Genomic DNA, 25,691 nt, shown 5'->3' with positions numbered 1-25,691 from the left:
CTAGTAAGAATACACGTACGGCTCCGAACCATCCTTAGACTTGTGCTTCCCTTGAGCTACTCGCCGGTTGTGCACGAAGTACACCAACTCCTGCAACAGCGCAAACGCCATTCCGACCGAAACCATGATGATCATCGTAAGGAGTCCCCTGTCGTAGCTATTGACTAGTCAGATGATGGTAACTCTCTTTAGTGTTCGGGCTCTTACAAAGGAAGATCGTTCGCCCTGAAATATTGAGAACCGACCATTAGACCACTGATGGCGGACATCACCCACATCCTAGTTTTCGTCAGCATCATCATCCATAATTAGCATATTACAACTTACGCAATAGCAATGCTCCGCTCCCCTGCCTCGCGACAGTTCACCTGCACCCAGGTGTTATGCGCCGGATGGTAGGAAACCGAAAAGGCGTTGATGGCCGTCCACAGTCCCCATCTGGACCATTTTCCAACATGCGGATGAACACTGCGGGCAACCACCAAGATGGTTAAATAGCATATGTGCGCCGTCAAGACGGTCCCTCCTCGTTTGTTCGTTCGGTCGCTCATTGTTGCGAACGCAAAGACGACCACCATGGCAAGAGTGGCACCGACCGCTGCCAGTGCGTTGGCGCTGATCCGATCGAAGCCGAGGGCCCTGCTGCGAGTTAGAAGAGTTCTTTCTTGCGAGATGTAGAACACACATGATGATTGAAGGAGTATACGTCGTCAATGGTGACCAGGTCGAGAATGCGCAAAACGTGGAGACGTAATGCGGCCACCGCCTGTAGTGGCTGACAGTCTTCCAAACCAGAGCCCAAGGGATTTCAAGACCGTGGATACCATGTCTCTTTACCTGACCGTCAATCTCAAGGCGCTTCTGGAGGATCTCCTGCTGGTTTCTCGAGAATCGGACCAGGCCCGGGCTTCCTATCGGTTTCGGGGTGTCGGGCGAGCCGGGGAGGAGGAAGATGAACATGAAAGCCACCGCAAGAGTAAAAAGACCCTCCACTGAAGCACGATTCTGTTAGTATGCTCCCAATCGTGCAAGATTCAAGGGCTCTTACACAAAAAAAGCCACTGCCAACCCTTCAAGCCAAGATGACCCTCCATTTTTAGGATGCCCGATGCCAGTAGAGGACTCAAGCCGTTACCACCGAATTGGCCAAACATGAAGATGGCAACGCGCTTGGTCAGCTCTCGCTTCGTATACCATGTTGATAGCGTGAAAATCGATGCCGGAATGTAGCCCGCCTCCGTGAAGCCGAGCATCAGGCGGATGGCGAGGAAGCCGGCGCGATTCTTGACGAGGACTTGGAGAGTTCCGACAAGGCCAAAGAGCAACACCTGAAGGGAGATCCATTTTCGTGGACCGAACTGAGGGCGGAGGCGTGGTTAGTCGCCAGGCATTAGCAATGCAGAAGGCAGTCCGACTCACCCGTTGCAGCAGCAAATTGCATGGTATTTCTAGAACCACAGTGCCCATGAACATGAGCTGGTTCCCCAAGTTGATGGTGTCCTGGCTCACGACGATATCCTTGGCGAATCCCGCAGTGAGAGCGCTTGCGAGGTTCATACGGTCAAGTTGGAACATGAGGAGTCCGAGGACCAGAAGGGGGAGGACCGTCATATCGATCCTAGAAGCCAAAGTCAACTAAGCATTTCTTGAAAGGATCCTCATTCTTACTTCCTCTTCGCTCTCTGCTCCTGGCCGACATCCCATTCCACCTTGTCATCGGCTGCCGCCACCGACTGATCGGTTGGTGTGTCACACACCATCGCCTTATCCATCTTCGAATCCATTTTCCCTAGCTTGTCGACGTTCGTCGTCATCGTAGAAACAGCAGAGGGAACGCATTTTGATCATGTCCTACAAGCCGGCCATCCAGGTCCTCCTCCAGACTCACGATCCCAGTCATTGCCCATGTCATCCCTGCCATCTGCGTCAAGTCCCCCATCTTTCAGCTTATCGCAAACTCGAATTCCAGGGTCCAAGACCTAAATGTTGGCGACTTTGCGAACCTTGATGGCCGTCCCGCTCCGAACTCACCTTACCCACCCGGGTCGGGTCCCCCCCCCGAAGATGGGACCCCGCCTCGGAGCGACCTCCGTCGAGCCCTCCGGTCCTTTGATGGGGTTTGGTTTGGAACAGCGTTTGCGTCTGCGCACCACGGGATAACGCCATCAGACGCTAAGATGATCAATCGCACAGAGACGCACCCTCTGCCCGCACATGGCGCCATAGCTTCGGCCCCCTGTATCCCTGTAAGACTGCCCCGTCAGGCGGTTTGCGACGGCATGATTGGGCGGTCGCAGCTGTCTTCAACAGTAGGACCCCTGCTCCCTGGTCCCTTGGGCCGAACCCACGCTGTCGGGAGACATTTTAAAAAGACTCGCACTGCATGCGCGCGGCGAGGTTTTGGCGCTCTTATCTGTTTGGCTAGATTTGTTGAGATCTTGATCCCCCTCTCTGTCCCTCATCATATCTCTCGTTCTGTCTAGTCGCGTGCGTATGCCATGGGCGCAATCAAGAGAGTCGCAGTCATCGGCGCCGGGCCGGCGGGGGCCATTGCCATTGATGCGCTAGCAAAGGAGAAGGCTTTCGACGTCATTCGTGTGTTTGAGCGCCGGGAGGCGAGCGGCGGGTGCTGGTGAGTACCTAGTTCCTCTCATTGGACCTCCGGGACTTTGTTTGTCGCGCTGCGGGCCAGCTGCCCTCATATCAAGTCGCTTCGAGAGCACCTTGATGGTTGGAGATCCTGGCGAGTAAAGACCAGGGTGCAAGATGCTCGAGACGAGAACCCGGATGGGTATGTTGCTTGGAATCTTTGGCATCGTTCATTCTAGCATAAACGTGGTTGAAGCATCTCTACCAAGATGAGATGAGACCAGCAGAATGGGACGAACCAGACTGGACGGGACGGGCCATGATGGCGGCACGCATGCACTGACACCCGCAGGATTGGCGACAAGGAAGCGCCACCTCACCTCACCGACTTCACCTCCCTCGCCGACCGCACCGCCGACAGACCCATCCCGGTCCCGGAGTCTTTTCCGGCGCAGACCCCGACACAGAAGGCCCCGCGCTTCACCGAGTCCGGCATCTACCCGTACCTCGAGACCAATGTCGACGCAATCCCCATGTCCTTCTCGGACGCTCCCATCTCAGAGGAGCGGACACCCAAATCAATCGCCCTGCACGGCCCTTCGACGCCATTTCGTCACTGGACCGTCATGAGAGATTACGTCCGGCGCATTGTCGACGAGTATGAGGGCTTTGTGTCTTATAACACCACCGTTGAGCTGGCCGAGAAGGTGGGGGATGAGTGGAAAGTTATCCTGAGAAAGGAGGGCAAAAACTCGGATGAGTGGTGGGTTGAACGGTTCGACGCGGTTGTCGTCGCGACGGGACACTACTGGGTTCCCTACGTCCCCAAGATTGAAGGCCTCGAGGAGTTTGAGAGAGCTCGCCCGGGCAGTGTCATCCACAGCAAGTACTACCGCGGAAGGGGAGATTTCTGTGGAAAGGTTCGTCACTCTGTCATCGATGTGCAAACCGTAGCTGACATGCTCAGCGCGTCGTGGTTGTCGGCGCCTCCGTCTCAGGAGCCGACATTTCAGTTGACCTCATCAACACAGCAAAACTCCCCATCTACTCCGTCGTGAACGGGCGCAAGGCCAACCTCTATTTTGGCGACGGCGCCTTTCACCACCCCAAAATATCCCGACAGGCCACAATTTCACGCATCGAGGGTCGGACGGTGCACTTCATAGACGGCACGTCGGTCTCGGACGTCGACAGCATCATCTTCGCGACGGGCTTTACCTGGACGCTGCCCTTCCTGCCATCCGTCGAGGTCCATAACAACCGCGTAACGGGGCTTTACCAGCACGTCATCTACCACCGCGACCCGACGCTCCTATTCATCGGCGCCGTGGCAGCGGGCCTGACGTTCAAAATCTTTGAGTGGCAAGCCGTCCTGGCGGCGCGCGTGCTTTCCGGCAGGGCGAGACTGCCGCCGGCGGAAGAGCAGGCCAAGTGGGAGGCCGATCGCGTTGCGGAAATGGGTGACAAGTTTCCACTGGTGCACCCGCACTTTGAGGAGTACTTTGAGACTGTGCGGGCGCTGGCGGGCGAGCCCGAGAACGGCGTCGGGAGACGGTTGCCGCCGTTTGATCCCTCATGGTTCCAGGTGTTTCTTGACGGGTTGGAATTGAGGAGGAAAATGTGGGTGAGACTGAATGCGAAGGCACAGGAAGAACTTTTGCAAGCAGGTCGGCTTGGCGCGACAAGCGAAGCGCTCGTGGCAGAGAAGACCCCCCTCGTAACCGCGATAGAAACCCCTCAAGAAGTGGCGTAGACGAATTTCAAGTTCTTCGACTGTGAATAGTTCCAGCGTCAGCCCAAGGATGAGACGCATCAACAACAATCATAACTTACAAAGGAGTTGTTGTGAGAGCGACGACACCTGATACCGCCAACGCGGACCGAACGCATCAGTGAGGCGTGCGCATAGCCGATTAGGTCAAGAGGTTCCAAAGGGCTGAAGATCAGCTTATCCTGCCATGTCTTACCCGGACGGCCGGCTCTTGCTGGATCAATCAGAACATTGGAGGCTCGTTTGCGCTGGGCAGTGCTTACATGTGGGCGCCGTCTTACATCAGACGCCTCAGCATCCGCTTAAACACCCAGGTCGGGACTTCTCCGAGAACAGTAATTGGCGCTTATGGAGACGTGCCAGCACATCTCTCGCGGTCAGCGCGTTTTGGCATGTTTTTGTTTCGAGACCTCCCGTGGCTTACGGTGCGTCAGTTATGGTGGCCATCAAAAAGGCACATTTCCCGCGCTTCTATCGCGGCAGGACAGGGATGGAGTGAGCGAGTCTCAAGAGTGCACCGCCAAAATCCAGATTATGAGCACGACACCACCCTCGAAGCCGTCGAGGCTCCCTGCGGCCTCACGGCTGGGTCGTCGCATCAAGGAGTTCGACATCATGGGTATTCTTCAACCACCCCGCCTGATGCCCGAGTTCCTCGCCAGCGACGTGGCTGGTTTCTTCCTCCACGTTGTTCTGGCGACAGACTGGTCGTCTTTCTGGAAAACCAGGCTGTTCCAGGCTTTTCCATTCTCGCAGACGATCGCCGAGACCTTCACCGATTTCTGGAGATCCTTCTGGGACGAGAGGTGGCATACAGAGAACCTGCTGGAAGAGAGGGCGAGGAAGTGGAGCCCTCACCTTTACAAAGCCATGCCGCCGCGCCTTCGAACTTATCGTGAGATCCTCAACCGACAACAAGCCCTGAAGAACTGTTGCGGTGCGCAGTTTCACGGGCTCGACACGCCTGAGGTGGCCAGGAACATGCTGCTGCAAATCGCCATGGCCACGTACTGGATGTGGGCACTGTTTAAAGACCACATGGCGGTAGTGTGGCTGCTGGCCGAGATTGAGAACAGGGCGCAAGGATATCGACAAAAGATTGAGTTCTCTGTGCCTCCGGTCGTTCGAAAGGGGGAGGGAATCATGCCAGTTGCCAAAGATGAGCGACGACAGCATTGTCTAACCCGCATACAGGAACGGGTTGATCGCGGGCAAGGCCTGATTACCAGATTTATGGAGCTGGAACTCTGCCCACTTGAACGGGATGAAGACATCTGGAGTGAGGACGAGTGGCTGGTTGAGAAGGATGGCGAGATACCCGCAGATATGCCCGATGAAGACCGCTTTCTCGTGAATCGCGTCGTTTTCTCGGCCGGTCTGTCATGGTTCATGGTATCGATCAGCTGTGACTTTGCGACGTTCTACCTTTCTGTCCTCCTGTTTCGCCTGAGAAGTCGTGTACTTGGATGAAGAGGAACGAGGGCTGTTCATGTTTGTTATACTCAGGGAAGGCAAATTGCGTTTGAGCCATGATAAACTTGTATATTGGGCATTACCTCATTAGCACCAATGACTGCGGTATCGCTTGCCATAACGCCGTGCCATGCATGTGTGACCAAATCAGCGCCGTCTTCTGAACCTACTATTGTACCCTGGTCCTCCTTTTGCGCCGTGGTTTTTCAACTTCAATCTTCGGAAGTTGGTGTGGGCCATTTCGTTCACCTTCCTGACAGCCTTCTTGACCGTTCCCACCTTTTCCGTTTTCTTCGCGTTGCTAGCTTTGGGAGCTGCCGCTTCACAGTCTGAGCCCGATCCCGCGTCGCCAAGCTCATCGAAATCGTCATCAGCTCCATTGGCATGCGTTTCCGGGACGATCTCGTCGTCTTCATCGCCGCCCTCAACAGGAGCCGACGGTCTCTTGACTTGAGTCGGCTTCATATTGACGCGTCTGGTCGTTCGCTTCTGGCCCTTCTTCTTGAATATCTTCAAAGGCTTCCCGTCCCGGCCCACCTGCTCCTCATCGACACTATCGTACATCCCCTCATCGTCAAAGCCGCCCAGTGGCAGATGCACCTGACTGTCCGCAGCAAGCAAGTCCTCTTTCGGTTTCGGAGGAGCCTTGGGCTGCGGCTCTGCACCTTCAGCTTCTCGCAGAGCCTCCAAATCATCGTCAAGCTGCTCCTCCTCGACTTTCCTAAGACTGGCCACAATGGCGCTGAGGCCGCGCACCATAGGTTTCCGGGGTAAACGCAGCGGTGGGGCGGCGAAGTCGGTGCTTTCGGCGGGAGGTGGCTGGGTGTGTCTCTTGAGAAAAGACGGCGTGCTAAACTGAAGCTTCGAAACTGTTGTCGGAGTCTTTGCATCGACCACCTGGGCCCCTTCCTTGTTTTTAAGCGGCGTCATGAAACTATCCAACATCTGCCTCTTGCTTGTTGACATTGGGGTTCGCCCGAGTTTCTCTTCGTCCATGGGCGTGGCACGCTTTCTCGGCGTCGTCATCGGTCTCGAGTCGGCAGTTGTGTTGAGAGACCCGTTCTTCCTCGACGGTGTGCCAAGTTCTCTTTCGACCATGAGGTCAAACAGTCCAAGAACCCGACCATCGCGCTGCGGCGTTGGGCCGATTGATCTCGGAGCAACAGGGCTGAACAAGGTTTTGGAAATCGAGGGAGTGCTGTTGAGGTTCGCGCCATCGGGTATCGATCTTCTTTTCGAGGGGGTTTCGGCATGTTTGTGTCGTTTGGACGGAGTCGTTACAGCAGCAGTGTTCTCCTTTCTCTTTGCTTTCGAATCTTCTTTTGTGGGCGGTGCAACCTTTCCAGAGAGGATGTCGCGTACTTTGTTGTATTGCTTGTATTTTTGTGCTGCTCAATCGTCAGTGTGTGAGCCTTCCTCCGTTCTCGTGAACCATACCAATGTCAGCATTGCGCTTGATGTCGTCTCTTCCCGGCTTCTTGCCATCATGGGACTTAGCCCACCAGGTTTCCCAGCTCTTGAGTTCAGCGCGTAGTTTTTGGGATTGCGACTCGTAATCTGCCTTTGTCTGGTCGTCCATGTCGAAGCAATGCTAGCAACCGGTCGTGTACGTCATTGAAGAGGCGTACTTCAAAGTGCAGCAGTCTGTTGTGACGAAGTGTGCAGGTACTGTACTGATGTACCAGTGGATTCGCAGTGGAGGGAGAACGCGGTCGAGACGCGACCGCCAAACCACTAAACGCGTTCCGGTATGGCAGATGCGAGCCCCACTTCGAATTCTTATCTTATCGGGCCACTGGCCTCAGCTTACTAACAGCTCCTTCGCCTAGCCGCCGTCCATCAACCATCACCTCGAACACCACATTGCCATCCTTTCTACCGCGTTGGATTGTGCTTTGTGCTACTGGCATGTCCCCCGAAGCAGCGAAGAGCGACAACTCGAGCTCTCGAGATCTTCAGTCCGCTGTTCTGCAAACAACGCTGCAGGAGATCTCATCACGGCCAACGGAACCCGAGCGGGGCGCATCAGCCGACGATTGTTGCGTCATCTGCCTCGACCAAATCACCGAAGGCTGCGAAGCGCAACCCTGCCACCACCGAAACTTCGACTACCTCTGTCTGGTAACATGGCTGGAACAACAAGCAGCATGTCCGCTGTGCAAGACCGAGATCAAAGAAGTCCGTTATGACTTTAGCGACGACCAGAAGCAGTGGAAAACGTTTAAGCCTGCACCGGCGCCGGCGGCTGCCAAAACGGCAGGAAACGCCGCTGCGGCCCAGCAAGAGAGGCGATACTACTCCCAAGTACGACCCAGGCGACCGCGACTGCAGAATTCCCACTCCTCGTATCGAACATTTGTTCCTTCTCAGGATGAGACGATTGCGCGCCGACGAGACGTGTATCGCAGCCAACTGTATTCGCTCCACGTCGGCTCGAACCGAATATCTAGGTACCGAGACCTGACACCACAGATGTTCGCATCTGACTCTGAGTTGGTGTCCCGTGCTCGGACGTTCCTCCGGCGCGAACTTCAGGTGTTCGAGTTCCTGTCCCCAGATAACGATGCGCGCACGCCAGAAGCAGACCCTGTTCGGCGTCGCAGAGCCAACAATGCCGAATTTCTTTTGGAATACATTGTCGCGATTTTGAAGACCGTGGACATGCAGGGCAGCATGGGCCAGGCGGAGGAGTTGATCCAGGAATTTCTGGGACGTGAGAACACTCGGCTGCTACTCCACGAACTCAGAGCTTGGCTCCGGAGTCCATATACGTCGTTGGAGAATTGGGACCGCGCTGTACAATATCCAGACGTCGTTCCAAAGCGTCGGCGGTCTCAAAGCCCCAGCTCAGAACGTGGCGGCTCAAGCGTGGACGGCATGTACCCTTCACGCTGGAGAAGAGACGACCGACGGAGACATCCGCGGGGGAGTTACGAAGCTAGACGCTCCCGTAATCACGAGAGGTTGAGAGAGGCAACTGAACGCTACTTTGTTGACTAAGAGGTGAAGGTTTAGATGATACCCGAGTTCTTACGCATTGCGGGCGGGGGGGTGGGTTGCGTCCAGTTCTTTACTTTCAGACAGTAGTCAAGGTGCCTTGCAAATACACGTGATAAACGAAAGGTTGTGGGTAGTTGCTCACGTAGGTACTGACCAATTACTCGTATATCGTTGTCGTTGCTCGTCGTAAATCCAGCGAAACTGTCACAGTTCATGTGGAACGATGTCACACTCTGGGAGGTAGAGCACAGTTGCCGTCGGCACCACAGCTCGAGCGGCTTCGAGTCAGGGTCTGCGGCAACAAAGTAAAATGGCCCCCCTGGCAAATCCACTGGATCAAGTGCCGAACTATATCGGAATCTAATTCCAACGCCGCCACGGCGGCACCTGGGGCTGAATAATGGCGGGGCAGTCATTGATGAGGAACCGTCCCGCCGGCCAAGAAAAGATTCCGTCCGGAGCGCGCCCCGAAGTGATTGGTAATCAGGTCGGCATCGGCACCTGGCGGAGTCCCGCCCGTATCTGAGCTTAGGCCCGAGGCCGGGTCATCATAAATACCATTTTACGGCTGTCATCCCTGACCGAATGTTGGTGTGGCCAAGATCTCGACTTATAAAAAGATTTGCATCAGTTTTTGGCGTCATCGAATGAACGCGGCACGGCAAGTGAGCAAAATGGCCAACTTCAACGTCAAAGTCATTTCAGACCCAGTCTGCCCCTTTGTAAGCCCCGCCAACCCTCACTTACACACTCACTGGCTAACAAGAGATAGTGCTACCTCGGCAAGGCCCGTCTCAACAGGGCAATTGACCTGTACCAAAAGACCTACCCTGCAGGCAAGGAAGACAAGTTCAACGTCTCATGGCAGGCATACTACCTGGACCCGACGGCGCCCAAGAAGGGCGTCCCCGTCAACGAGCGCATGGCGGCGCGCTTCGGCGCCGACAGGCTTGAGATGATGCACGCGCGCATGAAGAAGCTCGGCGCCGCGGAGGGCTTCAACTTTACGTTTGACGGCAAGGTCGGACACACGCGTGACGCCCACCGCGCGATACAGCTGGCCAAGAACAAGGGCCCCGAGGTTGAGAACGCCGTGGTGACTTCGATCATGAAGAGCTACTTTGAGGAGGGTGGCGACATCACCAGCTGGGATACGATTGTGGACTCTGCCGTCCGGGGTGGACTCGCAAAGGAAGAGGTCAAGAAGTGGCTCGAGGAGGGCAAGGGAGGCGAGGAGGTGGACAGGCAGGTCGAGGATGCGTACCGGATGGGCGTGAGAGGCGTGCCGCACTTTGTCATCAACGACAAGTACGAGATTGGCGGCGCGCAGGATGTTGGTGAGTTTCTGGAGACGCTCGTCGCAGCGAGAGAGGGCGGCAAGGGCGCCAGCGGGCAAGACGGCCTGTCGTGTTAGGACACTCGGCAATTCTGTACAAAACATGTAAAAATAATTTCTGAACTCGCATTGGGTATCATGGTCGTAGCCTCGTAAAGTGCCAATCCGTTCACATGTTCAACAGCCCGCCCAAGTCCTTGTCCATCGCGCGCAGCCGCTGCTGCAGCTCGCGCTTCTTCCTGTCGAGGTCGCGCACTAGCTCTTCCTCGGCCCGGTATTCCTCCTCGGTCATCATGTCCTCGTCTTCTTCTTCTTCGTCGTCTTCTGGCTCCTCCTCGTCGCCCATCCAGTGGTCCTTGTTCATCCTCTCCAGCGCGGCCTGGTGCTCGGCGACCTTGGCTTCGTAGTATGCCAGCGTGTTCGTCTGGTGTGCATAACGGTTCCTCAGCTGTGGGATTCTCTCCAGAGCTCCGGGCAGTGCGTAAACACCACAGAGCTTCGTCGCTCCCTCCAGCAGGACCTCGACGTCGACGTCGCCGCCCTTGCTAGCTGCCTGACGCTCGCCGCGGCGTAGCTGGTCGTGCAGATCGCCTCCCAAAACGGCAGATACAGCGGTGTGTCTGCGAGGCCCGCCGCCGCCACCTCCACGGGTTGCCGGGGGGCCGGTCGTGACCTCACCCGAAGCGACGTTGAAGACGGTCTGGCGGCGGTTGTTGGGCTTCGGGTCTGGGTTCTGTGAGGTGGCGGGAGCTGGGGGAGGTGGAACGGAGAAGAGGGCGCGTTCGTGGGCTTCGGTGTCGCGGATCAGAGAGGTGATATCGCTGTTGTAGAGCATAGCGTTTGTAAAGATTTTGGGAGGTGGGAATCTGAGGCGCGTCAGTGGGAATCGCGGAAGGAGGGGTAGGATGCGTACGGCAGAGAGTCGATGCCTTCGCACGACAGAGCTATTTGCTCCAGGTGAATTGATAGCATAGACATGACGGGAAGTAGTAGGCTTTAGCCGCGGTTGTGTGTTGTTTGGAATAGCCAATTCGAAGTTGTCAGCTTTGGGCTCTGTCTTCACTGGTGAGAGTCGAGACCAATGTTTGGTCAACAAACGACGCACCCCACCAAACAACCAGTTGCTGGCGCACGGACCATATCGAGTTCATCCCGTCAGGTCGTCGGGGTTTTTTTTTTTTGGCAGCAGATTTTCTACAGCGGTCAAAATAGGTACCCCTGAAGAGGCCCGGGCGTCGGATTCCATGCTTCGGGGGTACCAGAACAGCCCCAAAATCGATTTCCCAAGTTTCGTCCAGCTTCTGCCATCTAACGATGCTCGACGGCCCCACCCGCGCACTCAGCCGCCCAAGATGCTCGCGCTGACTTGCGCACAATACATGCGCAGGATTCCATGATGAGACAACTGATGCTGCCGAGACTCCAGGCAGACATTCAGTAACGAGTAATGAGGAACCAGGCTGCAACATATCTGCGTGCAGCCAACGTCGTCTGCGCCTAGGCGGGTCAACCTCATCTCGCCGTTGACTTGTTTTGCCTTAAGCCGGCGAGCAACCAAGACACGGCAAGGCTGCGTTTCAGCTCCCACAAAGGCTACATCCATTCTTCGGTGACACCTGTCTTCAAGGTTCTGTGGTAAGCAAGGCAAGGCACCGCAATTCCTCAGTCTTTATTCTGGGAGGATGACTCTGCCGGGTTAGGCGTGCCGATAGGCTGGGCGCGCAACGTCAGTTATGACGACAGATGGAGCGTCTCATTGGGTTAATTGGGCACCTGGCTCACCAGCCGAAGCAGTTGCGTCTTCTGTACGAACAAGCCCCAACCGAGATGGCCTCAATACCGCCTCAAGACACCAACATATGCACCTCAGACACGGGGCATACGGCCTTTCCGTTCGCAACCACAGCCCGTCACTCGCAATTGGCCTCTTGTCGGTGCACAAGACAATCTCGGAGCCTCGCAGCCATCCCCATCCACGTCCCCTGCACTGCCCAGATCTGACTGCATGCCTCGTACTTGCACCCAACAAGGCACCTTTGGCGATCAAGAGCTACCTACCTTACCTATCCGCACCAGATGCGTTAGCGACGGGGCAGGCAGCGGTAGCGGGTGGCGCCCTCAGACCCCCCTCCGGGTCCTACCACATCATCGCTAGCTGCTGACCATGGCCCCTCATTGGTGCGCGCCCCGGTCGAGTGACCAGCCAAAGGGCGGCGCCGTCGATAATCCCCAGCAAAGGCGGCCAGCTCAGCCCTGCACCTGCATCGTCTCTTTTTTGGAAGCTGGCCTTCTTTCTCCAGTCTGCCGCCAGGTGCTAGGATCTCGGGCTTGGTGGTTGGTGTTTATTGGTGTCTCACCCGGCGTGCCCTCCATCTCCTTCTGCCCATGGGGAATATAATGCCGCGTGAGCACCCGTCCTTCGTCTTCTGCGAATGACACAAACCCCATACGGTGGACCGGTCACTTGATCACATACCCTTTCTGCCACTTTCTGTCAAACCCTTGCTCTGCTATAAATTCCTCCTGCGCGGGTCTCGTCGTCATGGGTGGGGGAATCTTTTGCATCCCATGGTTGGGAGAGAAGTTGTCTGCTAGGCACAAGGCACGACACCAGAAACGCGACGAGTTGCTCAAAGAGAGGATGGGTTCGACAAAGTTCTTGGGCTCCCAGGTCGGCGGGAGCTCCGTCATCAACTACTCCTACACGGACTTTCCCTGGAAGCTGCTGGCCTACGACATCTACTACTTCTTTCGATACATTTGGGCCCTTCCATGGATCGTCTGGCCAATCACCCCGTCCGACTCTGGCGCCCTTGACGAGCTGGCCTTTACGAGGCAGAACCTCTTCTGCGTCGGCATGCATCTCCTGCTATGTGTGCTACAGGTCGGCTTCATTCTAGCACTCCCCATGACCATCTTTTTCCCCTTGTGGATCGACATCCTCGCGTTGGGTGCCTTCTTCACCGTCAACTATCTCCTCTGTCTCTGCCTAAACGGCCCAACTCTCACATACACGTCGGATCCCAAGTACGCTCCAGAGCTGCCTGAGCATGCTCACGAGCAATGGATCTTTTTGAACGGCGTCGCCGTTGGGTAAGTGATCCACCAACCAATCTGCAAACGGCGGCTAACCAGATGCAGCGACCACTGGATGAAGAACAACCTCAACCGTCTGGCCCTCACCTTTAAGCGCCCGATTCTCGGCATCCACAACCAAACCTCCGGCATCCTGTTCGACGTCGTCGAGTGCCTGATCCAGCGGAATCTCGGCTACGCCACCTACGACGTACGGATGTGCTATCGTATCGTCAAAGAGACGCTGTACAATCCAAAGTACTCCAAGGTGGTTTTTATTCTGCACTCCCAGGGCGGCATCGAAGGCGGTCTCGTCCTCGACTGGCTTCTCCAGGAGCTGCCCCAGGATCTTCTTGCCAAGCTTGAGGTCTACACCTTTGGTAACGCTGCGAACCACTTCAACAACCCCCATCGCCACGTCGCGTCCCAGAACCTGGCGCAACGTAACCCGGCCGCCATGACCTTGACCACGACCACGATGGCTCAGATCGAACCGAACGGAAGCCCCATATCTCCGGTGGCCACTGGTCTCCGACGACGAGCTTCGGGCACCTCCAACGGCACCGAAAACGGACACGCTCGGACGCCGACCTTGTCCAAGGAATCCTCGTCTCTGTCGTCTTCCCGATCATCGACCGCCGCCCTCGACCGTGCCATCGGCCACGTCGAACACTACGCCCACTCGACCGACTTCGTAGCGATCTGGGGCGTTTTGCACTTTTGCACCTCTCTGAACGCAGACCACAGCATGCCGCGTTTCATCGGGCGTTTGTTTGTGAGGGCTTCGGAGCGTGGAGGTCACCAGTTTTGCCAGCACTACCTGCACGGCATGTTTCCTCTGGAGAAGGACGCAGAGACGGGGCAATACATTGGCGCCGCGGACACAAACGAGTTTATGGAGAGTGAGATCCAGGTCGGGAGGCAGGGAGATGCGGGGCAGAACGCCCGTGAGGCCTTTGAGGTGTCTTACCTGGGCCGAGACTTTGCTAACGAGGTCGAGTTCCACGGAGAGCGCCTCAAGGGCCGCAACAGGAAGAGGACAGTCAGGGTCAAGGATCTCTCGAGATTGTGGCTCTACCGTAACGGCGCCAGCCCCCCTGAGCTGCCGCCATTCGTGACGTCGGAGAATGGCATCGTTAGAAACAGCACGCTGTAGGACGGTTCCATTGACAGTTGGCAGCATACATTGGAGTTTGGTCTTGATGACGCGGTTCGTATAGAATGATACCCTTTCACTTGGTTTAGTTTGGCAGCGCTTCATTACTACAGAAATGGGTATAAACAATAGAAAAATCAATCTTCAATACTCAAACAACCAACGGCCCCTTGTGATCCCCAAAGAGAACGTCATGCCACTTAGTGTCTCCCTTCTGGCATAAGCCGTCCCAGCTGATTGACGCATATGTCTGGTTCGATCCGTCAAAAACCATGGCCGTCTTTTCGTCATCGTCTGAAGCCCAGTACACCATGTCATTTCCGCCGTCTTCTCGCAACGGCAGCCTTGTCAAGGGCGTAAGCTTGCTGTTGGAGTGCAGCGCTTTGGTGACGAGTTGTCGAAGATGAGGATAGTACCAAGTCATGTTCCACCAGTGTTCCAGCCGCCATGGTTTGAGACCAAAGACGTAGGCGTTGTGATGGATACCAACGGGCGTGGTGCCGAAGAAGAAGTCGGTGTACAGAGGCACCTTTCCCCAACTCGAGCCGAGTCCAGGCAGGGGTCCTTCGGCGCCTTTCAGTTCTGGTGGGATGCCCTTGACCCTGACGCCGCCGGTCACGCCAGACTTTTCCGACTCCTTTTTCACCATCTCGGTGTCGTCGAGCCTGACGAAGAAGCCATCGTCTTCCGAGGAGCATGTTGGTGGGATCGTGGCAAACTCATAGTCTAGCCCAATACCAAACTCAAACTTCTTCCCCTCCAGTGCACTGTTTGCGATATCCCGGACATGGCGAGGCAAATCTCTCGGCTGGTCGTGGGACGCGGTTCCGTTCCACGTCGAAGCCAGACCTCTTATCCAGTACCGCCACATCTCCTGGTCTCCAATGACTTCAGCGAAGAGGGCCTGGTCACTCCATAGCTGCCGACCGCCCATAGCAGCCTTGTCAACCTTTTCCTTGGCGTTTTGCAGCGCTCCTCTCAAGGCGCCGATGGTGCCCATGATCATGCCGCTGTTGACGCATCGAGGCCGGATCTTTTTGTACTTCCTAGCGGAGTCGAATACGTACGGGAGGATCTCGTCGGTGCCCTCGCCGTAGAAATCCGCGGGCAGGGGGGAATCCGGCCAATACTCATACCGGGGGTTAGACCCTGATTCCCAGTCCGGTTGGCAGTCTTTCGCGGTGGTGACAATAATGTTCTGCTTGGGAGACTGGATCGGGAAATCCTCTTTGAAGCCATGCTCTACCCACTGTTTCTTCACGCGGGCATCTGCGTCGCTGTTGAGGCGGTGGAAACGTTCGATGAGAACTGACGGAGGAAGCTGGAACCAAGTGTCGTAGGCATCGACGAGAAGGACCAGGTCGTTCTCGTTCAGGCCATCGTCTTCCTTGTAGAGGGCATCAATGACAGCGAGCAGAGACTCCAACTTGGCAATGTGCGAGCCTGCAAAGTGCCAGTCGGGCCTGTTGAACTCCCCGTTCCAGTTGAGAAGGGTGGGCAAGGGGTAGCCAAGCGCCACGGCAGACATGGTGGTTTTGCAAAGGTTGATATTCGGCCCATCGGCGGGCATGAACAGCCTCAACCGTCGAGAGCCGCCGGTGTCTACATGGACGGGTGCTTTGAGACTCTCCAGCTGAGCCGTGGAGATGACTCTTTTCGAGTCGAACACACTGACGAGGTATACGGCCTCTGATGGGAACTGTGCAGCGTTAGCAAGGGTATCTCTTACAAAGAGGACAAACACACCAGACTCGTCAGAAGAGCTGCCGTGACACACATTAGGATGCCGATTGGTAGGACAACCTTCAACAAAGAGGCACGCGCTCGAGCGAACCGCGGCGCCCTGCGACGGCCATGCTGAGTCTCTGCGTCCAGAGAGATGGAGGGCCACGCAGTCTTGGGTTCTGAGCCTGTGATCCAGCCAAAAACCCGAGAGTCTCGCATCATTGCGCCGGTGTTGACAAACATCGCGGCGAACCGTCTGCCGCAGACGCAAATCCCCCAATTTCAGTCATCCTGGTGGAAGTAAGTATTTCAAGGGCCGCACGCGACAGCTCAATGACGACGACTTCATCAACTGCCGCCAGCAATCGCTGGTTCTCGTCGTCGTATGTAATTGCGACCGGCCCATTCCCGTCCCTATCAATCGGCAGACCCTCCCCACGTGGTGGGTTCGATTCGCCCGCACAGGGCCCCCGCGAACCGCTCATCCATGCTTGGCGGTTGCTTCAGGCTGCACGTGGTGGACGGGTATCGTTTCAATTGACCGTCTGCCTTGTTGCAGGGGATGCGATCCCTTGTGAGTTGTTTTTCTTTTTGAACGAGGCCGTGGCTCGCTCTCGGCTGCGGGCGTGCCGTGCGAGTGCGTGCTCTTGAACCTTGAGTCTAGCACCATCCGAAACCGAAGCCATCTGCCTCGATTGATGATGGCGCCGAAAAGCAAGACATCGTTTGACGAGGTTCGGACATTTTTGGGGTTTGCATGCCTAGGTAAGTTTTATTCAAATGGCACTTCATTTCGATCCTGTCGCTAATTGATGCCTTGTTCATAGGGCTGGCCAACACCATCCTCCCGGCCATTATATACGCCGCCAACTACCTCATCATCCCGTACCCCCGAGCCGTCGTCACGCTCATCGAGCTTCTGCCCTGTGTCGCGGTGAAGCTGTCGCTCCCCTTCGTCATCCACCGCTTACCATGCCGAATACGGCCCCTCGTCGTCGCCGCATGCTGGCTCGTTGCCAAAAAGGTCGCCGATGACACGCCGCCGAATGTGCTACCGCCGGTGCGGATTGCCATGTCGGTGCTAGCGTCCGTGTCGGCGTCCGTGATGGAGGTGTCCTGTCTCGGGATGGTCGGGCATTCCGGCGTGCACGCGCTTGCGGGGTGGGGCTTCGGGACCGGCGCCGGGATGGTCAGCAACGCCGTGTGGCCGTTTGTTCTGGCGCACAAGGCGGGCAAGGTCCTGAGAGGCGCGACGGGAGGGGTTTTCTATCTTGTTGCGTTGTTGGTGCTTGCGCACTTTGCAATCTTGCCGCAGAACCTGACAAAATGGGCTGGCAGACAGGATAGGGATCGCGAAGAGAGGCAATCGTGTTTGGAAGCTGGTCAGCATAGGCGAAGGTCCGGCTCGGTTTCCATGAGGGCTAAAGTGCAGATTACTCTTGGCCTGGCGAGATCGGATATGCTGCCACTCTTCGCAGCATCTTTGTTACTTTTCCTGCAGCAGGGGGTCACGAGGACATTAGACGGATCCGTCTTTGGGACCTTTTCCCGCTTTGCGGCGACTTACGGCGTGTCCCTCCACCTCGGGACGTTGTTGGCTCGTTATTCAGTCACCTTCTACCCTCTTCGAAATCTCATGGCACCTCTGGCTGTTTTGACTGCGGTCTCCATACTCGCCTTCTTCAACGCCGTCTTTCTTGTGTCGACGAATCTCTCGTTTGCACTTGCCTTTGCGACGGGCCTGTCGAGCGGGTTGGTGTACATTAACGTTTTGGTGAGAATTATGGAAGGGACTCGAGACGCCAACGACAGAGAGTTCAGTATGGGCATCGTCACTGCTGGCGATGCGGGAGGTATGGTCGTCGGGAGTCTCTTCGGGGCTTTCCTGGAGCTCGAAATGTGCAGTTATCTCTTGAGCGGGAGGCGGTGGTGTCACAGGGCAAAGTAATTGTTTGATATATGTACATGCCGAAATAGTAATCCCGAGCCGATGAGTTCGGTTCATCACTTTCAACACAGCTTAAAGCTGATCCAACATCTTCTCGGCAGCATAGTCGACGTTTGTTCCAAAGTTCTTGGCTTGAGTCTAGGCATTGGTCAGTACAATTACCCCCGAAAACGCATGCAGGCAACTTACCTGGACATAAACAGCCCCGTCCTCGACGACGACCTCGCCGTACGTCGCATAAGACATCTTGTCCACAATGCGAAAGTGAATCTCGCCCTTGTCGACGGCCTCGTTGAAACCCTCCCTCAAAAGGTCGTCCTCGTCGAACTTTTGGTATCCCATCTGGTACACCAAGCCCTCAAAGTACATCCGCGTGAAATTGCCCAGGTTGCTTTCCCAATCATCCCTGACCTCGCTCTTCTTCTTCTTGCTCTCCTCCATGATCTTGGCAAAGTTGGTCTCGAAGTTTGGCACGAGGACGATGTCGGGCTTCTCGAGCATGTCGCCCAGCTTCTTGCGGGTCTCCTCAATCTTCTCGTCGTACTCCTGCCTGACCGAGGTGCGCGCGGCATAGCTCATGGCCGCTTCGGCCCCGGGGGCGGGCGGGGCCTCGTTGAGAGCCTTCAGCAGACCTTGTGAGTCAATGGCGTAGTCGACGTTGGTGCCGAGGTTGCCCTCGGAGAAGACGAGAGCCAGCTTGCCGTCTTTGACCGTCACGCCGCAGTACGAGACCCGCTTGTCCTTGGGACGGTCATCGAGGTCGATGATGAGGGATCGGGTATGGCAGATTGAGTTGATCTCGTTCTTACCTTCCTCGCCGTAGTTCTCTGTATAAGACTTGAGGTTGTAGATGGCGGATGTAATGTACCTACTGAGTGTTAGTAGGTGATGCATGATTCGACCGTTGGCAACTCACTGAGCTATACAGCTGCCGAGAGACTGCTTGGCGTAGCCATCACCGGCGTACGGGTAGAGCTCGTTCGGGTTGATGTCGTTCAACGTCCACTCGGCGCCAAGGACGTCCGAAAGCTGCTTCTGGAGGTCTTCTTTCTTGCTCTCCCAGTCATCGCGGACTTGGCTGTTAGCGGTGAGATTTGAAGTTGGGGACCATCACATACTGTTCTTGCGGAGCGCCAAAGGCAGTTTTTCGGCAGCGGGAAGACGAGACATTTTCAAATTTGTTTTCTTGATGAGCCGGATCAGATGAGCGAGTTGCTGCTGTATGTACCAGAACGGCGGTGATGAAGCGGCCTTTTATCCTGACATTCCCGCTCTCGTTGTCAACAATCGAGGTCTAGCTCAAGGCATTCCATCTCCTCTCTCAATCAGCCTCTTTTTTCAGCTCTCTGACGATCATTTCTCCAACATTGATCTTGGCCCGTCAACGGCCGCCGCGAGGTCCATCGCAAGCTCCGCGATACAGTTCTCACCCTAGCCTGGGCGGCCGAGTTAAGCTGCTTTGAACCTAGATCTCGCCCTACCCCTTTGACAGGTACGCGAGCAGTCAGCCTAGCGACCCGCCTCGTGGTTCAAGCGCTGCGAAATCCCCGCGGTCTTTTCCACATGTGGACATGATGAAGGTGAAGTTTGCTGGTGGCGCAGAGGCTAAAGGCAGCTTTCAGGGGTTCAAGTACAGGGCGCACCCAGCTGTGGGGGCGGTTGAGTGCGCTAATTGTGCTGAAGTCTTCAGGCAGCAAAGTTGGCGACTTCATCAACACACGACACGAAAATGACCACATCCAAGTGACGAAGATATTTGCGTCGCATCGTGACCTGGTCACGGGACAGATCGATTTTCTCGGTGGTTCGAAGTGTGAGTCAGTGACATCATTCCGGCTCTGCTCACTGCATGTCGGACCGGACCGCGGCGATGGTACGAACGCTCAGCTCAGGCCCGTAAAGGCCCGCGGCCCCGGCTTGGCCCGGTTCAGGTACCGGGGGTGTTGTCGAAGAGTTGAAACCCGGTGCAACCTGCCTTGACACCAAAAATGGCCCTCAAAATGGCATGTTCGCAGCAACGCACCATTCCCCGCGCGAGTCCCCACCCGCTGATCGCCGATGGTCAGGCTGCCTTGATCATGCAATCTGGTCCAGCCATGGCAGTTGCACAACGCTTCGACGGTCTCTTGTGTGTCATTTTGCGTCGGCTCCGCCTCGTTGCCTGGCAGGAGACCTGACGCCACGCCTTCAGCTGGGTCTGTCCGCTCATCTTGGCGTCTGGGGTGGATTGTGGACTGACACGAGATGGTGAACCCCTGTCATTGCGAAGTCTCGAGAAGTCAATATCAACCGTCGACAACTCGCCTTTGGGCAGAGAAGAGAGACTCTTGTCATCATCAGAACATTCACAACACACAAGCATATTCGTTGCGTACAAACATTGACAACACTACGCTATTCAGTATGTCTAGTTTGTGAGTATCCCGCGATGCCCTCTCAGGACCCACCCGCAACCGAGCGACTAACACGATCTGCAGACCACTCAAGGCCAAGGTTGCCATCCGCGACCACTGGACAAGCGAGGAGAGCCAGCTCCAAAAGGCACTCAAGGAGATGAAGAATATCCTCGGCCTTGATATCGATGTCGAACCAGACTGGCAACTTTTGCTGGCCGAATTGGACACCGTCTACTCTGACAAGGGCGATTTGGTTGCCGCCTTGGCCGGCACTGTGGAGACCTGGACCAAGGCCGCGACAGACCTCCTCGATGACGACAAGAACGCGGACTGGACCGAAATCCTGCTGGAAAAGCTCAAGGCCACCTATATCAATCTCCGCCTCTTCATCGAGGTAAGCTCAAACCTGCCGTCTCCATGAATGATTCATCTAACATAAGGCTAGGTTTCCCGCGACGACCAGGCATCATCGGCGTGGTCCGACGAGCGGGGCGGCTTCATCATTGCCCTGCCGAGACGCCAGCTCAACCACCCCGCAGAGCTCTTCCCCCTCTTCCAGGGCGAGATCAAGGAGTGCTTCTCCGACAAGCACCACCTCCCGCCATCATACACCATTTCCCCGCGGATGTCGGGCGACGAGTGGGCCGACGTGGGGTTGGACGTGCGGGCTGGCCACCTCTCTCTGAACGACAGAGAGACCTCTGCAAAGACGACGACGGGGCCGGACATCCTCCCCCGCGCGGATTCTCTGCCCCGCCCCGACGATCTGCTCAGCAAGCCCCCTTATCACTTGTTCGTGTACGCCCGCGGCGCGCACGAGATCGAGGTCCAGTGTAGCCACAGCGGTACTCTCAAGTTCTTGTCCGAGTACTTTAAGAAGTGGCGCCGCGTGAACCACCAGCTCAGCACAAAGGTATGCCCATCAACGTATATTTGGAAGACGGCTGCTAAAATACATTGCAAAGCCCCCCGCGGTCGAGGTCAAGCTCCATCAGTGCGCCTTTGGTCTTGGCGCCATCATCGACCGGCTGGTGCTGGTCGCCGAGAACAGGAGCGGCACCTTCACCGTCACGCCAACGATCGTGCTCTCCCTCGTCGAGGGCGTCCTCGGGTACAGGCAGGTATACGCTGACGCACACTCCTGGACGTACCGGAGGGATGTTGAGCTCAGATCTTTGTGATGATGTGTGATGATTTTTGTGTTTTTTGGAGTTCGGACGGAAAAGGGGCAAGACGACTGTAACTCTGTTGCGGAAAGGGGCATGTTATGGTTTAATGATTGTACTGCATAGTAGACTTGTAGACTAGTCAGGATCGGCTCCCTTGGACATCCGGCCGAGTATGGATGGTTAATAAAGATGAAAGCTTTTCGTTTTGCATGAGATCAGATGATGGGACGAGTTGTTGTGCCTGGACTCCGAAACTCCGCTCCCCCGCGGACCTGGTCCCTGTTTCTTTCGGGGCCTTGCCACCGGCCGCTGCCGGAGCACGGACATCCACAGTCTCGGTGCTCTCGGCCACGGCATCGGAGCCGGCGGGTCGGCGTAAAGAAGCATGGCGCAGTCAACTCGTCCCGTTTCTCACCCTGCGAAAGAACCTTGTCGGAATGACTGGTGTATTTTGGCTTTCATGCGCTCTATCTGCCATCATCCGTTTTTTGGATGACCTCTCAGCCTCTCCCAGGCTTCGCCTCAGTGGAAACTTTATGTGTGGTGTTGGGTGCTGTATATCTGATGCTTGGCCTGCCTTGCCAGCCAGCGATTACTGCAACTTCCTAACCCACAAAAGCCTGTTGAACCATTCCGCTAGACGTACAACCACAAAATGCACTTCGACCCAGAAGCCTACAACCTGAAATGCTACCAAATGACCGACGAAGCCCTACTGGCCAGAAGAGCACATTATGTCCGCCAGCTAGCGAGCGGCTCGACGGGGGCCGCGCTGCACACCGCCGCGGGCGCCGCCACGGCCGGTCTGACCTGGCTGATGGTACCGTACGACGCGGCCCGCATCCGCAACGCGCGGAGGAAGCGGCGGATCCTCGAGAAGCACGCCGTCGAGCGCGGGCTCACGGTCAAGACGAAACGCGGAGACGTGCTGATCCCGATGGCGCTGGGCGTGACGCTCGGCGCCGTCGCGTTCGAGGGGGCCGAGATGTGCGCGGATGCCGTGGTGGCGGACACGGGGGGTTCGAAAGAGGTTGTCAAGGGGGTCGCTCATCTCGGGCTCGACGCGGGCGTGGCTGCGGTTGAGCATGCGCATGCCAAGAACGAGAAGACGAAGTCCGAGAGGTGGAGGTGGAAACGTGGGCGGCACGAAGCTTCCCTCGGTGAGAAGTCGGAAAAGTAGGGCGGCGGCAGCTCTCGCTAGCCCGGTTGGGTGGCAATCCGAAGCATTGCCGTCGTCGTCGTCTTGCGCAGCGTGTGCGTGGTTGACTCGTACAAAGTAGTCGTAGAATTCAATCATGAACATTGCGATCCTCAAAAGATGTCTTCAGTGGTCCGCGATTCGCCTGGTTTGAGTGTTAGCTCGGTGGGCCCAACGGCAAACCAACAAAAATAACCTACGATGCAGCCTCATCGGGCAGAGCGGCGGCAACACCACACAAAACCGCAGATTGTGGGCACGAGAACGACGGTGAGGGCGGCGACGAAGCATCCGACCTTGAGGCGCTCGGCCTGCCTCAGCCGCTGCCTCTCCTTCTCCTCCTCCTCTTCGTCGTCGATGATGGCCCACTCATTCTCCTTGCTGTAAATCATGGGATGCCTGCTTGCTTTGGGCTTGTACATGGTGGGCGTCGTTATTTGCTTGGTGTTGATGGAAAGGTTCGCTGTTCCTTTTTTGCTGTGATTTTGAAAAGTTGGTGGGAAGTGAAGAGAGAGGAATTAAAGAAAAAGCTTGTCCTCTGCAGAAATAAGGGTTTTCGCCTTATCGAAGTCACTTCTCACACCTAGATGCAACAGCCTGAAAATTGCAGATGTAAACAGAAAGGGCCCGATCGGTGAGATCCATTTTCATGTGGGCCACCCGGCCTGAACGCCTCTTTGATGGAGACGTTTCAAGGATCAATGTGTCACTTTTTTTTTTAGCGATAAGACGAGAAGCAGGTGGGAGAGGCTGGTGACCAATCCAAGGGGGCGGCGGACATGCTTCGCGCAATCTTCACCGACCGCAGTCGAGGGCTTGGGAAAGGGGGGCGGCATGGCCTTGTCGCGTGTTGGCGAGATTGGCGTTGATTGGGCCGAAATAGGAGTCATCAAGACCTTGAGGATTATCTGAGGCGATACACACGTGTATCAGGGACGAATGACAATCAGACCACGGGCCGCGAGTTGCGAATCTCATGTGGCTGAATGGAGCTCTCGACGGAGCCCACCCACCACCGTGCGTTCAGTGGTTCAGAGGCGTTCCGTTGGGAGCTTGAGCGAAAAAAAAATCATTCAGCCCTGGAGTGAGAGAGCTTTGAGTCAATCTAAAGTGGGCTGTCGCCGAGGCGATGTGGGACCCTGGATCGACCAGGATGCCTTAGGGTGGACAGGCATTCGCAGGGCCGGGATCGTCAGGGCTACCTAGTCTCGGTAGTGGCCATTCTTGACCGAGTCACCGAGCCTCACCGAGGTGACTGCACCTCATTTACCTTGGTGTCGCCACCAGCGTTCGATGCCACAGTGAAGGGCAAGAGCATTCTGGGTCCTTGCGTCTACAGCAGAGCCAGTACAAACGGCCACACCCCCCGGCAAGAGTATCCCGACTAATGAACTTGGTAATGATTATACGTTCGGCTCCTGCCTCTGGCAGACTTGAAGCTGAGAGCGACGTCTGACGGTCAGCACTTGTGCGTCCACGGAAAGATGAGTTCCCCAACAGTAACCCAATCTGACTGGACCCTTCAGTTATATTGAGCACAAAGTCGCCACGTGCATCCATCTAGATGCGGATCTTCGTTGGTCTTGCTCCACGATCTGTCATAGCCCCAGACCGCTCGATTTGACAGCTCAACATGGCTGCACGGCGTTTCTCAATGGCCGTCTTACATTGATGAAAATGCATAGGCCTATGAGAAATATCTTGTCAAGACATGTTCCGAGACATGCCAGCTGGAGAACTTCTCAAAGGCAACTTCTTCCGAGCGATGCTGGGCTCACCGCCTCCAGCTGAATCTCTCAACGTACAGACTTCAACGTCCGTTTACAAGATGGCATCTAGCCTTTGGCTACCTTTGGACTCCTATAAAGATGGCTGAATGCTATCTCGAAATCACTGCTTCCTCTCAGGCTCATATGCCCCAGCTTCAATCATTTTGCCAACATGAGGACTGCCGTCGCCACGACCATCTTCGCGCTCACTGGCCTCGCCACGGCCACTTGCCATGGAAACAACTGTGCCAGGGCCATCACTGGCTTCGGACCTCACGTGAAGCCCGACATTGCTACCCGCATAGGGGACTGCTCTGACTTCATGCGTGCCACCGTCAGCCCTGATCCATCGTAAGAGGCCCCTCCTGACGGACGCTCTCCACTCACACAAACAGCACCACCACCATCACCGAAACCTACCCTACAACCGTTACCAAATACACCACCAATGGGCAAGCCGCAAAGCGATTTGCCGTTGCGGAACCGCTGGTCAACCCCATTGCCCCTCGTGCTCCCGTGACGATTTTCCCAAGCGTCTTGCCCTACTACGCCACCAAAGTGTGTGCTGGCACGTCCGAATACTCCTCTGTATGCAACTGCTGGGCAATCACTCCAACCGTAACAACCCTGGCAACGCCCATTGTGCCCATAACCACGACTACGACCGTAACCGTGACGGTGGATTCCACTTGCGAGACGGCGGCCATCTGCCCATTCAACAAGGTCAACACCTTCCCCTGCAAAAAAGGGCAGAAGAAGGGCCCGCGCTGCGCTTGCCTCAAGGGTGCAGTCAACAAAGACCTAAACATCTGCGTCCAGAACCTGGACTGCAAGAAGGCTAAGACGTGCAAATCCTCGGACAACTGCGAACCGGATGAGGGCTGTGTTCAGCACCATTGCTGCGGTAACAAGAAGACGAAGATCTGCCTCAAGTATGCGCCGGGGAGCTGCTAAAAAAATGGGCTGCCCGCGGGCAATCTTTGAGGGAAGAGACGAGCCGCTGATCGAAAGGGGCAAAGGAGGCTCGCCGCAGGGGGGTACGGCATTCGGCCTGGAGGAAGCTGGGCAGAGTTGGGACTGATCGAT

At 56.1% G+C, this 25,691-nt stretch overlaps 14 protein-coding genes across 14 annotated transcripts; 9 read left to right on the top strand and 5 right to left on the bottom strand.

Annotated features, from left to right (window-relative positions):
* CGCA056_v006597 (putative transporter) lies at nt 1-1,814 on the bottom strand (the record flags this gene model as incomplete). Its single annotated transcript, XM_037321846.1, has 7 exons — nt 1-157; nt 208-279; nt 328-639; nt 686-992; nt 1,049-1,358; nt 1,420-1,618; nt 1,669-1,814. 7 exons carry the CDS (start codon nt 1,812-1,814, stop codon nt 1-3), a joined length of 1,503 nt encoding a protein of 500 aa, XP_037179231.1.
* A 684-nt stretch (nt 1,815-2,498) lies between these two features.
* Nucleotides 2,499-4,342, top strand: fmo1-6 (Thiol-specific monooxygenase; the record flags this gene model as incomplete). The annotated part of the gene is made up of 3 exons (XM_037321845.1): nt 2,499-2,632; nt 2,942-3,509; nt 3,557-4,342. 3 exons carry the CDS (start codon nt 2,499-2,501, stop codon nt 4,340-4,342), a joined length of 1,488 nt encoding a protein of 495 aa, XP_037179232.1.
* Nucleotides 4,343-4,894: 552 nt separating this feature from the next.
* CGCA056_v006595 (uncharacterized protein) lies at nt 4,895-5,830 on the top strand (the record flags this gene model as incomplete). Its single annotated transcript, XM_037321844.1, has 1 exon — nt 4,895-5,830. The coding sequence occupies one exon, from the start codon at nt 4,895-4,897 to the stop codon at nt 5,828-5,830; it is 936 nt and encodes a 311-aa protein (XP_037179233.1).
* Nucleotides 5,831-5,980: 150 nt separating this feature from the next.
* SLD2 (DNA replication regulator SLD2) lies at nt 5,981-7,412 on the bottom strand (the record flags this gene model as incomplete). Its single annotated transcript, XM_037321843.1, has 2 exons — nt 5,981-7,221; nt 7,271-7,412. 2 exons carry the CDS (start codon nt 7,410-7,412, stop codon nt 5,981-5,983), a joined length of 1,383 nt encoding a protein of 460 aa, XP_037179234.1.
* Nucleotides 7,413-7,741: 329 nt separating this feature from the next.
* On the top strand, nt 7,742-8,833 carry CGCA056_v006593 (putative RING finger protein; the record flags this gene model as incomplete). The annotated part of the gene is made up of 1 exon (XM_037321842.1): nt 7,742-8,833. The coding sequence occupies one exon, from the start codon at nt 7,742-7,744 to the stop codon at nt 8,831-8,833; it is 1,092 nt and encodes a 363-aa protein (XP_037179235.1).
* A 674-nt stretch (nt 8,834-9,507) lies between these two features.
* On the top strand, nt 9,508-10,247 carry ywbO (Uncharacterized protein; the record flags this gene model as incomplete). Its single annotated transcript, XM_037321841.1, has 2 exons — nt 9,508-9,555; nt 9,606-10,247. 2 exons carry the CDS (start codon nt 9,508-9,510, stop codon nt 10,245-10,247), a joined length of 690 nt encoding a protein of 229 aa, XP_037179236.1.
* A 91-nt stretch (nt 10,248-10,338) lies between these two features.
* On the bottom strand, nt 10,339-11,147 carry CGCA056_v006591 (uncharacterized protein; the record flags this gene model as incomplete). Its single annotated transcript, XM_037321840.1, has 2 exons — nt 10,339-11,035; nt 11,083-11,147. The coding sequence occupies 2 exons, from the start codon at nt 11,145-11,147 to the stop codon at nt 10,339-10,341; spliced, it is 762 nt and encodes a 253-aa protein (XP_037179237.1).
* A 1,564-nt stretch (nt 11,148-12,711) lies between these two features.
* Nucleotides 12,712-14,400, top strand: CGCA056_v006590 (uncharacterized protein; the record flags this gene model as incomplete). Its single annotated transcript, XM_037321839.1, has 2 exons — nt 12,712-13,262; nt 13,311-14,400. The coding sequence occupies 2 exons, from the start codon at nt 12,712-12,714 to the stop codon at nt 14,398-14,400; spliced, it is 1,641 nt and encodes a 546-aa protein (XP_037179238.1).
* Nucleotides 14,401-14,551: 151 nt separating this feature from the next.
* CGCA056_v006589 (uncharacterized protein) lies at nt 14,552-16,368 on the bottom strand (the record flags this gene model as incomplete). The annotated part of the gene is made up of 2 exons (XM_037321838.1): nt 14,552-16,099; nt 16,147-16,368. 2 exons carry the CDS (start codon nt 16,366-16,368, stop codon nt 14,552-14,554), a joined length of 1,770 nt encoding a protein of 589 aa, XP_037180196.1.
* Nucleotides 16,369-16,826: 458 nt separating this feature from the next.
* On the top strand, nt 16,827-18,073 carry BTN1-1 (Protein BTN1; the record flags this gene model as incomplete). The annotated part of the gene is made up of 2 exons (XM_037321837.1): nt 16,827-16,890; nt 16,953-18,073. The coding sequence occupies 2 exons, from the start codon at nt 16,827-16,829 to the stop codon at nt 18,071-18,073; spliced, it is 1,185 nt and encodes a 394-aa protein (XP_037180195.1).
* A 72-nt stretch (nt 18,074-18,145) lies between these two features.
* Nucleotides 18,146-19,243, bottom strand: CGCA056_v006587 (uncharacterized protein; the record flags this gene model as incomplete). The annotated part of the gene is made up of 4 exons (XM_037321836.1): nt 18,146-18,211; nt 18,263-18,941; nt 18,990-19,146; nt 19,192-19,243. The coding sequence occupies 4 exons, from the start codon at nt 19,241-19,243 to the stop codon at nt 18,146-18,148; spliced, it is 954 nt and encodes a 317-aa protein (XP_037180200.1).
* A 1,233-nt stretch (nt 19,244-20,476) lies between these two features.
* Nucleotides 20,477-21,650, top strand: CGCA056_v006586 (uncharacterized protein; the record flags this gene model as incomplete). The annotated part of the gene is made up of 4 exons (XM_037321835.1): nt 20,477-20,487; nt 20,551-20,863; nt 20,915-21,382; nt 21,435-21,650. The coding sequence occupies 4 exons, from the start codon at nt 20,477-20,479 to the stop codon at nt 21,648-21,650; spliced, it is 1,008 nt and encodes a 335-aa protein (XP_037180199.1).
* A 643-nt stretch (nt 21,651-22,293) lies between these two features.
* CGCA056_v006585 (uncharacterized protein) lies at nt 22,294-22,818 on the top strand (the record flags this gene model as incomplete). The annotated part of the gene is made up of 1 exon (XM_037321834.1): nt 22,294-22,818. The coding sequence occupies one exon, from the start codon at nt 22,294-22,296 to the stop codon at nt 22,816-22,818; it is 525 nt and encodes a 174-aa protein (XP_037180198.1).
* A 1,959-nt stretch (nt 22,819-24,777) lies between these two features.
* Nucleotides 24,778-25,559, top strand: CGCA056_v006584 (uncharacterized protein; the record flags this gene model as incomplete). The annotated part of the gene is made up of 2 exons (XM_037321833.1): nt 24,778-24,956; nt 25,001-25,559. 2 exons carry the CDS (start codon nt 24,778-24,780, stop codon nt 25,557-25,559), a joined length of 738 nt encoding a protein of 245 aa, XP_037180197.1.
* Between the last annotated feature and the right edge of the window lie 132 nt (nt 25,560-25,691).

This window comes from Colletotrichum aenigma, assembly GCF_013390185.1.
Source record: "Colletotrichum aenigma strain Cg56 chromosome Unknown KSG_Cg56_contig04, whole genome shotgun sequence".
NCBI lineage: Eukaryota > Fungi > Ascomycota > Sordariomycetes > Glomerellales > Glomerellaceae > Colletotrichum > Colletotrichum aenigma.
The sequence above is the reverse complement of the archived record's forward strand: the minus strand, read 5'-3'. Positions and strand labels throughout refer to the sequence as shown.